At 38.7% G+C, this 12,581-nt stretch overlaps 1 protein-coding gene across 1 annotated transcript; it reads right to left on the bottom strand.

Annotated features, from left to right (window-relative positions):
• Positions 1-666: 666 nt before the first annotated feature.
• On the bottom strand, positions 667-4,134 carry LOC121238276 (laccase-17-like). The gene is made up of 6 exons (XM_041135104.1): positions 3,906-4,134; positions 3,319-3,470; positions 2,928-3,172; positions 2,598-2,726; positions 1,338-2,312; positions 667-1,046 (listed from the first exon to the last, which is right to left on the bottom strand). Exons 1-6 carry the CDS (start codon positions 4,029-4,031, stop codon positions 916-918), a joined length of 1,758 nt encoding a protein of 585 aa, XP_040991038.1. The 5' UTR covers positions 4,032-4,134; the 3' UTR covers positions 667-915.
• Between the last annotated feature and the right edge of the window lie 8,447 nt (positions 4,135-12,581).

The raw sequence follows: 12,581 nt of genomic DNA, 5'->3' as shown, positions 1-12,581 counted from the left end.
ATTTAGATCTTCCATTAGTACGTTACAAGAGCCTTGCGTTTACCACTACTTTGTAGCTACCTACTGCTTCCATTTCTATTTCACATCCTGTTTTCAGTTTGAATCTTGTTCTGCGCGGGGCTATCTTTAGGCTGTGGTTCTTCATGATTCTGCAAGCAAAGAGTGCCGGAGGAAGATGAGTGAAAGAGATCTGAAAATCTTGAGAGATTGGAGGAAGATGCAGAGCAGGAAGCTAAAACTAAAAGGATAAAGACGAGCTGATTGGCTGGGTGAAGAATTGTCACTGTTTTGGCTCTCGAGCTTGGCATTGCTGGAGATGGCACGAAGAATTGACACTATCACTCTGGACTTGACTGATAACCATCTGGCTTTGAACTTCGCAAGGGCCATACTAAATCATGTGTGATTTTTCTGGTGACTTATGCCTTAATTTGTTTGCAACCGTTTATTATATTGGTTTGTGCTACCTTAGTACCACAAGAGTCCTTGACAATACTCTCCCTCCCTCCCTCCCTCCCTCGTACTTGCATGTACTGAGGTTTCCCTTTTTAGGTCCTGAATAACCTCCTGAAGCTCGTTGCATGATTGGGAATTATTACAGTTTAAAGGGGAACATAAATCAAGTGAATTCGAGATATCTGTCATTAAAAACATAACAATGGCAAGATCGTTCCAATAATGCGACAAAAAAAAAAAAAAAAAAATCTAGTTGTGGCTTTTCGCATTAACATTTGAAACCCGAACGTTACAAATTAAAAAAGATTGTTCACTATTTTTCTATCCGTAGCTCCTCATACAATTTATTGAAGATCAATCTGCCAATGCCAAATCCGGTGAAAAAAAAATTAAAAAATGGGTTAAAAAAGATATTTAGGAGAATTTCTAGTTGCAGTGAATCAAGAAGTGAATCCGAGGTCAACACTTGGGAAGATCTGCCGGAGGAGGAAGCAGCTTCTGGTTTGGGAGTTTTCCATCCAAGACAACCCAACCCATCTTTAAACCCCAGCTCGTGTGGATCTCCAGGTGGCAATGCATGAACCATACACCTGTTGTCACATTTTCATTGTCACCATTCAAACAAGTCAGTAATTTAATCCTCTCTCCCCATATAATAATCAATCCTTCTTTTGTGAAATTCTGAGACAAAAATTAGTTTTTCTGGTGAGGGAAAAAAATTAGTTTTTGTGAAATTGTAAAAGAAAAAATTCATCTCTGACTCTCATCCTTATAATAAGCTTTACTTTTGGAATTGTGTGTCCAAATTTAGTATTACGTATAGAATCCGTGTGATCAACTTTGTTAGTTTGTCAGATTCTGTCCTGGTCTTAATTCCTCACCTGGGTTATCTGCTTGGAACCGGATGGCCACCCAACCTCCCGAAGGTACACCCACAGTGTTTCTTTCAACAGGATCGGCAAGATTGAAGTTTGCAGGGTCCTTATTTGGATCAAAGTTCCCAAAACCTTGCCCAACCACAAAGAAATTAAAGCCATGGAGGTGGAGAGGGTGACTCTCAGCACCAAGAATGCTTGTATCCTGCATGATAAGCTCCACGCTAGTGTTATAAGGCAGAACCACCATCTTTGTCCCATTGCTCACCATAGTATTGTTTGGTGGGTTGCCGGTGTAGTTAAAAGGTATTCTTGGACTGCTCGGAAAGTCGGGGCTATAAACTCCATTTGACTGCCCAAAGAAGTGTGCCTGGAGCAGGGCAGTGGTTGGGAGTGAAAAAGAAACGTTATTAACAGAAGCTGCAAACCTTGTTCCGTTAGGACCTTGGCAAGTCTGGTTTTGCTGAGCACAGGGGCTTGTTCCAAGGCCTATTGTGAAGAAAAAACGCTTATCAACTTTATGGGGGACATTTGCGGGGAATTGAAAACTTGCTAAGCTTCGGAGTTTGCTTGTGAAATTTGCAGCAAATGAAGTGTCATTGAGGGGCGGAAGAACTGGTTTGTAGAGTGGAAGCTTTTTAATGGAGATGGTTGAGAGAGTTTTAGATGGAAATAAGTCATATTGTAAGATGCCAGCCACAGTAGTGTTGTCGAAAGTGCCAAGACCAGTAACATATGGCCTAGCAGTCATGAAGAATGTAGCATTTGGGAAGTGGGGTTTGGTCTTCAAAAGAACATTTGTGGTCTGTCCCGGGGCTATGAGAATGGTGTCAGTCTCAAAAGGTTTAACATAAACAGCATCGGCTTCGACGACTGTGAGGTTGTGGTTTGCAATGCTGAAAAAGAGCTCGTCATTGAGTGCTGCGTTGATTAAGCGGAGGAGGTATGTCTTCCCGGGCTTTACCTTCAGTTTGAATGTGTCTGCAAGAACCATATAGGCATTTACATATCATACGTAACAGAGTCAAATACATGCAAAGTTGACATATATATCATTCCTCGAAAGTCAAAATTCTGAAAAATATTCCAAAGTAGCATTAATAACTGAAAAATCATATTCACAAGTCGATGTTTAGACACACCGCTTAAATAAAAAGATTTGATTTCTAAGACAAATTCATTTCTTACAAATCAAATCATATCATATCAGCAGTGTAGTGGGTATGTTTTCCTCACTAGTTAACAAGTAGAAGGACTATTTGATACCTCTGATGGAGCAGTTATACAATGGCCCTGGAAGTCCATTAATAGTATAGGCATCAGAGACATTTGGACCACCTCCTGTTTGCAAGGCTTGGCTAATGACTTCCTCGGGATCTGCATTCCACCACTCCCCTGAAATGTTTTGGTGCCAAATTAAGTTTGCTTTTGTATGAAAATCATTAGTGGGTAATGAGGGGAGGGGGTAAGAGATCCTCCCCGGACTGAATTGGATGATTCAATTAATATTAAAGAGATAGACATGACATTATATGCTCATGTGGGATCTACCCTGCTCATGTGGAATCTCTGTTGGAGAAGAGTCTAGCAGCTTACCGAAGATAAGGGGAACTTCCTTGTAGGGTTTGGCAAATGGGTAAGGGACACCACGCTTGGGAAGAATGATTAGAGGACCATAGACTGTTGACCTTAGCCATGATATGTGGGCATGCCAGAAAAGAGTGCCTCTCTGACCAACGATGGTGAAGTTGTACAGATAGCTCTGGCCAGTTTGTATGGGACATTGAGTCACATATGCTGGCCCATCAGCCCACCCTGTTTGAAGCTGTCGAATCCCATGCCTATTTAAAAGAAAATTGCCATAATTACATATTATGGAGTTAGATTTAAGCGTGGAACTATATATATTTATAATTTATAATTATGTTGTTTCGACCTACTTTAAATAATGATGGCATGCATTAAAAATTTAGTACAGATTCATTACCAATGAATGGTGATGTTGTTCTGGACATGGTTAGCCACTTTTATAAGAAGGTGGTCACCCTCCCTAGCTACAATGCGAGGCCCAGGAAATTGCCCGTTTATAGTAACTATGCTCTTCGTGTGGCACAATCGTGTTACATTTTGTAATTTGACCTATAAAATAATTCACAAGTGTTAAATTATAATGAAGAAAATAAGAAACAAAAAGTTTAGTAAAATGCAAATTTCTAGACATATATGCAACTAAATATATTTGGTTAATTTCACATATATATATATATATATATAATTATTAGTGCTAGTGTGCCGCCCAGCAATCAAAGCTTGGCGTGCCCACCAGTACAAATCTCGCTTTTTATTTTTTTTTTTACATTTTTTAACATATTTAAATATTTTTAAAAAATAAAAAAATATATTAATACACTAATAGTCACTTCCTTAACCAGTAAATAAATTAAAAATTAAAAAAAATTAAATACATGAATGGTCAAAATGAGGGGACAAAGTAAAGCGTCATAGTAGTATTATTCTATAATTATATATACACACACATATAGGCCAGCGCTGAGTTGTACGTGCAGAACATACATTAAACTTGTAGTGTCTGGTAATGCCTGATCCTGCAAGTGCAAGCTCAGGAAGGAGGCAGCATGCAATCAATGAGAAGAGAAACAACCCTGGAATTGCTGGTGAGCAGAGAAGAGAAACACCCATTTTCTGTGTGTCCAAGCTGAAACTGCACAAGTGTTTTCTCTTCTCTGGGTGCTAGCTAACAAAGTCTGCGTACCTCAATGCAAATCTTCTAGGTGTTTATATAGGGGTGAAGATAAAAAAGGTTGGTCGAGTAGGTGACAGAAGTTTAGTAGCTAGGGCAAAAAGGGTAAGCAGAAGAGAAAATTACCAGAAGAGATAGCTACTTCGATGACTATTTTAATACTAAATCATGACCATGCAGTTGTTAGAACAACTTTAGAGTGATGTCAAAGACAATCAATTAAGTTCTTTTGATGCGCGGCTGGCCTCCTATCTCTGTTCAAGTCAAAATTACTTTTCCTTTCTGTGATCGATGATATTGTACTGCATGGTTCTTAAACCGATCGAACAAAAGTGATTCTTTCGAACATCGAACGCACGTAAATATTAGGGAAAACAATGATACATATTTATATATATATATATATATATCGAACGTACGTAAATTATATGCAACCATATTATATATATGCAAGTGCTGCTAATATATACATATATAAATTCATTACATTTGCAAGGGCATCCAAATCTCCTAACAAGTACGTACATTAATTGATAATAATAATAATATATAATATATCTAAATCAAGTAAGTACTTTGGAAGATTTTTTAAAATTCCTCTTTAAATTAATGTCTGTTAATTTTGATGCTAATTTATTTGTAATCTTTTTTTTTTTTTTTTTTAATAAAGATCTCTTTCACCAATATTGAAGCATTGATATGCATGCATGGAATGTGGAGGGACATTCATGTTAGGATGGATGTAACTTTCTCAACCGTTATTCTTAGTACGAAAGCAAAATTAAAAGAGTATTTTTATACAGCTAGTACGTAGCTATATATAGTCGTTTTAAGAAGCAGACGTATAATGACTTAAAAGAGTTTAAAGATATTCATGATGAGGACAGATCGATAGATCATGATCATGCATGGACCAAAAACTGGGAACCTCAATTCACGCTATTTCTTCTCAAGCATATATATATATATATATATAACTGCAAATGCTTTTTAATGAAGGAGAGTACTACTGCGCAAAAATTCATTAGATTTGGATAAAGCTCTATATATACATACATATGGGGTTTCATTTTGAAGCTTCTTAATTAATTACAAAAACTTCAGAAAATCCAACTTGTCGTACGTACGTAGTACGTAGCATCATCTACCTCCTTTGTTAATTATAATAATCAAGGAACGTGACCATTCTTTTAATTGGACCTGTACGTACGTGTGGCTCTTTAATTAATTACCCCCTTCCATATTCTCGACAAACGCAATAAGATCTAGAATTAACCTTACAATGCTTTAGCATTTACGAAGATAAGAAGAAATTATGCAACTAATATGATACATGTTAATTTATATTATTACAAACATAATCAGTAATATACATACCATACATTATATATATATATATATATATGAAGTACAATATAAAGATATTTACAAAAAATTTATAAATGTTTTATCAAAACTTTTAACTTGTGAATAAATCCGAACTTGTACAATAAATAATAAATTAATCGTCATGAACATAAAATATAACTTATTATAAATAAGTTTGAGCTGAAATATTTATATTCGAACAAAAATTAAGCAAACATGAGAGTACTTTGTCCATTTACTATAGTTCAAGTTTGGCTCAATTAGGTAGTTCTATTTTCTTAGTCTTTTGTTGTTTCCTTAAGGTAGAAAAAGACAGATTTACAATTTTCTAGAAAATTCTCTAATCTAAAATTAGAGAGCAGTGGGCTAAAGAAGAAGTTTTGAGAGAGAATCAGTGTGATTTCTCATTAATGATTGAATAGATTACAATATCTATACAAAGCCACTATTTATACACACATAATGGCGGTTTAAGCTAACTAACTTCGCTATACAATGACTGCCACCTAGCTGGTCAACTAACATAACTGACTATCAAATTCCAACTAACTTAACTGTCTCACATAATCCATTTCAGCAGCAACAGATTTCTTCTCATCTTTGGTTCCAGGATGGGAATATGTTTTTCTTGTTTTCGAAGGCGGAGATTCAACAATCTTCAGAGCCATTCCGGTTTTCAGTGGTTTTGAAATTCCTTCGTAGACGTCCTTCCCTTGTTCATATTCGGGCTTTTATAAAAAATCGTTAGGGTTTACAATCGATGCCGGTGGTTGGGCAATTATGTAATCCCCGGAATGTACTGGTTAGAATGGTGGCAGAGGAGGATTTTATTAGTGTGATGGCGCGTGGTAATTATGAAATCCATGGATTTTCTTTTTGGGTTTTTCATTGGTCACCGAATTTTGTGGAAGAAAAGGATTCGTCGTGGGTGCCCATATGGATTACGTTGCCGGGTTTGCCGCCAAATTATTTTCACGAGTCAATGTTACGTAGTATGGGGAATGGTATTGGTCGTTATCTAAAGAGGGATAATGCGACGGCATGCGTGACTCATCTGGAGGCTGTGCGTATATGTGTTGAAGTCGATATCTCACAGCCTTTGCGCAAGTCGTTTTGGTTGGGTCCCCCGGGTCTTGCGTCGAGTAACTTCCAGGAGACTATATACGAATCGATGCCGTCGTTTTGTGTCCTATGCAAGAAACATGGTCACCTTGAGGCAAGATGCTCCAGGCAGGAACGTCCATTGGCTGGCAATAAGAATAAACAAAATGTGAGGAATCCTAAAGGGAAGAAATAGGAATCAAATACTTAGTGGAAAGCCGTAGGTAATCGTGGTGGAATGCAATCCTCGAGACATTTGGTTTTTTTCGCCCACATGTGTAATATTTGAAGAATGCCTGGTTGAGTCTTGTGATGGTTCTTCAGAGAACGTTACGTCTGGAGAGTTGCGTATAGGGAGTATTCCTCTGACTGTCGAGGCGCTGACAGATTCTGTACTGATAGTGGGGATGCCGTCTAAGCCTCAGGATAACTGGTTCGAAATTACAGCGACAGAGGATGAAGATGACCAGGAATTTTTGGAACTTTATGCACCATGAAGCACCTTGAGGCTAGTAGATGAAGCCTTGGAGGTTGAATTAGGTGGGTTGGGAGACAATGATTTGTTTATTGAGGGCGATTTGCATCATATGGATTTTATGTCCAAGGAGAGGTTCGAAGAGGAATTGAATGAGTTAACGGCTAAACCTTTTGATTCGGATCCAAATATGAATATTCCTCTGAAAAAAGTAAAAGGGGTAAGAAAAGAAAATCGATTGTGGTTTTGGAGCGCCGCACTCGCTCCAAAAAACTTCTCTAACTTTTTTATGTGCATTCTCACTTGGAAAATTAGGAGGATTCGTTCGTCGAAGAGTAGACTTCAGCGCATTTTGAATAAAAGCCATCCTTCTGTGGTGGCCATTTTAGAACCATTTTTAAATTCTAATAAGGGTAGTGGATGGCCACGTTGGATGAAGATGCCGTTCTATTTGAATAATGCAGAGGTAGGAGGAAAAATTTGGTTATTTTGGAATACAGATGTGGAGTTCGACTTGGTTTCAATGTTGGACCAAGCTATTAGTGGATGGTTTGTTCATGGTAATTTTTGGGTGTTTGCCACCTTTGTTTATGCGAGTTGCTTTTGAAATAAAATAGTCGATTTATGGGAGTTTTTAAAGGCTCAAAATGCTTGTGGGCTGCCATAGTTTATTGGAAGAGATTTTAATATAATTCGAGATGATAGTGAAAAGGTTGGCGGGCTTTTGCAGGCTCCTCGGACTAAGCGGGATTTTAATGATTGTATTCATGTGTATGCGCTGGTGGACCTTCCTTGTGAAGGTAATCGATTATCGTGGTGTAATGGAAGGTTAGGGGGTAGAAGAATTTGGGCTCGGCTAGACCGTGTCCTTGTGAATGTGCCTTTTATGGAATTTTTTGGAGATGCTACGGTTTCGTATTTGCCAAGGACTTCTTCAGATCATGCACCAATGTTGGTTTAGCTCAGACGAGACAGAGTTCCTGCTATTCACCCATTCAAGTTCCTCCGTATGTGGGGATCTCATGCAGACTTTTTACCTTTAGGGCAGACGGTGTGGGATGAGCAAATTGGAGGTTGTGCCATGGTGAGGATAAGTAAAAAAATTGAAGAAGTTGAAACATGTGTTCTGGACGTGGAACCGAGAGGTTTTTGGTAGAGTGGAAATTGAACTTAAAAGATTGGAAAAATGAATCACTGGGCTGGAAGTCTCGTTGTCATGTGCTTATGCTGTTCAAACTGAAACTGAGTTGTTAAAGTGTAAACAAGAGCACCTGCAATGGGTCCACAAAGAGGAGGTCTTGGCCTGTCAGAAGTCTCGAGTCAAATGGCTTGCTGAAGGGGATGAGAACTCTAGGTTTTTCCATGCTACCTTACGGCTCATAAAAAGAAGTAAAAATATAGAGAAAATGCATATGGAAGATGGTAGCACGTTGGCCTCAGCGGAAGAGATTCATGATGGTGCTGTTACGTTCTTTCAGTCGTTACTCATAGGTTCGTCGGTTGAAAGTTACATGGAGGATTTGGAGTTATTACAGCCAATTGTGTCCAACGATGAGAACGAGACTTTATGTGCGGAACCGAATTCACTGGAACTCAAGCAAGCTCTTTGGTCTATCCCGGGGGATAGTAGCCAGAGTTCGGATGATTTTATGGCTAGTTTTTTCATGCTTGCTTGGGATATTGTTAAAGATGATTTGTTGGAAATGGCTAAAGATTTTTTGCAGGACAACCGTTTACAACTTTCTTTGGGGCTACGAATTTGGCTCTGATCTCAAAAGTTGATGAGCCGATGGGTTTTGGTCAGTTTCGACTGATCAATCTTTGTTCTGTTGTCTATAAAATTATGTCGAAAATAATGGTTTTTCGGTTGGCGCCAATCCTAGATAAAATTATCTCTCCTGAGCAGGCGGCATTTATTCCAGGTAGAAGTATTTTCGAGAATATCTTGTTGGCTCAAGAACTAGTTCAAGGCATCAATAGGAAGGCGATAGAGGGTAATGTTTTGTTGAAAATTGATATGGCCAAAGTTTATAATCGAGTCAACTGGAATTTTCTTCTAGAGATTATATGTAGGTTGTGTTTTTCAGAGAAGTGGCACACTTTTATTTTTAATAATATTTCCTTCCCTTACTATTCGATTTTGCTGAATGGGTGTGCCAAAGGTTTTTTCAAGTCATCGCGTGGGCTCCACCAAGGTGATCCTCTCTCTCCTTACTTATTTATTTTATCGGAGGAGATTCTCTCTCGAATGCTTCATAAAGAGTTTGGTTTGGGTCGAATAAAACCGTTTCATCCTAGTGGAGGTACCTTGATTTCACATTTGTTATATGCGGATGATATTCTGATTTTTGCTAATGGGGGTAAGTCGTCTATTTGTACTCTTATGGAGGTATTGCATAGGTATGAATTGATATCTGGTCAGTTGATTAATCCGAGTAAATCTTCAATTTTTTTTTCTTCCTCTATATTGGCTGGCCGCAAAAATGATTTGAAGGCGATTTAGGGTTTTGTGGAAGGTAGTTGGTCTTGTACGCATTTGGGAGTACCTTTGATTGTGGGTCGTGTGACTATCCGAGCGTTTGATCCTCTCTTGCTGAAAATCCAAAAGAAATTGGCAGGGTGGTAGAGTAAGTTGCTTTCTTTTGGAGTTAAAATTGTTCTAATCAAGCATGTTTTGAATAGCATGCCTATACATATGCTTTCCGTCTTGAATTTACCAAAAGGAGTGTTATCGGAGATTAAGAGAATTTTCTTGAATTTTTTATGGGATTCGGCGTTGGAGAATAAAAAAAGGAAGTGGATATCTTGGCACAAAATTTGTATGCCGGTAGATGAGGGTGGATTGGGTATTCGGGAATTGCACGAGGGGCAAGCTTCTCTAATTATGAAATTTGCGTGGGAGATTATCAATGAAAAGTTGATGTGGTCTAATTTTTTTGCTTCCAAATATATTGGTAATTCTCATATTTTTTCTGAGGCAATGTAGGACTGGGTCTCGATTTTGGAAAGGGATTTTGGATCTCGTGCCCCAGGTGTTACAGAATTCTCGGTGGATTATACGGGCAGGCCATGTTAATTTTTGGCAAGATAACTAGTTAGGAGAGGGTCCTCTTATTTCTCATTTACCTATTGTGGGGAGTCTTGACTTGCAGGTGGCGCAAGTGTTTTCGGATGCAGGGCCAATTGATCACGTCTTGCTGGGACTCGTTCCATAGGAATATCTAATCAAAGTTCATGATGCGGATATTAAGCTGAAACCAAGGAGGGATGTAAGCGTATGGCAATCCACAGTTAACGAAAAATTCAGCACCAAGTCCGCTTGGCATATGGTGCGAAAACAAGTGAGGTTTGTGCATGGAAAAAATGGTTGTGGAAAAATTGGGTTCCAAAGTAGATGTCTTTCTTTGTTTGGTGGGCTAAGAAGAGGGCTATTCCGGTAGATGGCATCATTCAGTGGTTAGGCATGCCGATTGTTTCTAAGTGTGAATGTTGTGAACAGTAAAAAATGGAGACATTGAATCACATTTTATGTGGGGGAGTTGGCGCTCAAGAAATATGGTAATTTTTTGCGACTTCCCGTAGAATGAGAGTTCCACAGATTCGAAACTGGGAGGGCATGATGAGCTTTTGGTGGCAGCGAGCTTCTATTTCTACATAAATTGGCTGGCTTCGGGGGCTCTCCCTATTGTTATCTCCTGCGCTTTATGGAGAGCTCGATGTGCAGCTAGAATGGAAGGTATGAACTTTAATTCGGATGCTATTATTCGATCTATTAAAATTTTAATTGCTGATATGTCAAGCAAGATAAAACATTTTCGGTGCCAAGGCCCATTGGATCGGGTGATTTCGGAGGAGCTAGGTTGTTCAATTATTCCGGTTGTCACAAGGAAAGTTAAATTAATTGCATGGCAGCCACCAAAGCGAGGACGGGTTAAGTTAAATGTTGATGGAGGTTCTTGCAACAACCTGGGTATTTCGGGTGGGGGAGGGATTATTAGTGATGATCAAGGTGGAGTAGTGGCGGGTTTTGCTCACTATTACAGTCATGTTACTAATACCATTGAGGAGTGTAGAGCTCTCCTAGATGGACTTCGGTTTTGCAGGCAACTGGGGTTGAGAGATGTTTTGGTAGAGTCAGACTCAATGGTCATAGTTGGATGCTTAGTGTGGGAGTGTGTAAGTATTGGTTTCTTTGAAATTTTTGGGAGGAAATTACAACTATGGTTGGGGAGCTAAATGTTTGGTTTCGGCACATTTTTAGAGAAGCGAACATGGCAGTGGACTTTCTAGCTAAGCAAGGGACGCGAGGGGTCATTTTAGGTTTTTATGATGATTCTTCCATGCACGGGCTTATTCGGGGAATCATACCTATAGATAAACTTGGAATTCCTTTTCTTAGATGTTGATTTTGATTGGTTTTGAGGAAATGTTTTTGGTTTATTGGGATTTTATGCCTGAGGCTTAGGAACTCTGGGTGTTTGTTATTTTTAGGTATTCCTCTGCCATATATGTGAGGGTTTTATAATAAAAATGGGAATGGGTCACTATTGGACATATAACCTTGGCCTTTCTTTAAAAAAAAAAACACTAGATGGATTTGCTTTATCCTTTCATGATGACATAATTTGAAGTAATGTCAGAGGTAGGTTTACTGTCAATATAAAGTAAAGTAGCTTGAGGATAAGTGATGTGTAAGTTAGCCAGTAGGTAGGTCAACCATTGAAGCTCACAGGTGATAGAAGTTAGGGCTCTATATTCAGATTTAGCATAAGAGCGACTGATAGTTGGTTGTTTTTTTTATTTCCAGGATATGAGAGAATCTCCAATGAACACTATGAAACCAGTGACACTCCTTCTAGTGTCGAGGCATCCTCTCTAGTTACTATCTGAGTAAGCTTTCAGGTGTAAAGAAAGAAGCTACAGACAGAAAAATGCCTTGGCTTGGTGTTGCCTTGATATATCTGATACCATGTAAAATTCTCTAATATGAAATTAGAGAGCAGAGACCTAAAGAAGAAGTTTTGAGAGAATTAGTGTGATTTTTCATTAATGACCGAAGGAATTACAATAGCTATACAAAGCCACTATTTATACACACATAATGGCGGTTTAAGCTAACTAACTTCACTATACAATGACTGCCACCTGGCTGGTCAACTAATTTAATTGACTATCAAACTCCAACTAACTTAATTGTCTAACAGAATCCATCTCAGCAACAACAAATTTCTTCTCATCTTTGGACCTCTTTTGCTTGGCTTCTCGAGCCTTTAATTCCAAGGCTTCTATTGAGATTGTATATTCCAACATTTTTCGTCAACTCTCGAGAGACACACGCAGCATAAGAAGACTCCCAGGCCACAAATCGTTCGAAGCATTGTGGCGATTTTGCAAAAATGACAGTGCATGGTCCTCACGCACTTTTCACAACTGCGCGTGGTCCTCACGTGTCACCCATTCTAGTAGCTTTTCTCGCCACATGCACTGAATCACTAGAGTCACCACCATTAGATATTTCAAATCTGACCTTTCTGGCTGAAAAGAG

The sequence above is a fragment of the Juglans microcarpa x Juglans regia genome, chromosome 7D (assembly GCF_004785595.1).
Source record: "Juglans microcarpa x Juglans regia isolate MS1-56 chromosome 7D, Jm3101_v1.0, whole genome shotgun sequence".
NCBI lineage: Eukaryota > Viridiplantae > Streptophyta > Magnoliopsida > Fagales > Juglandaceae > Juglans > Juglans microcarpa x Juglans regia.
This window is presented reverse-complemented; position numbering and strand designations above follow the sequence as displayed.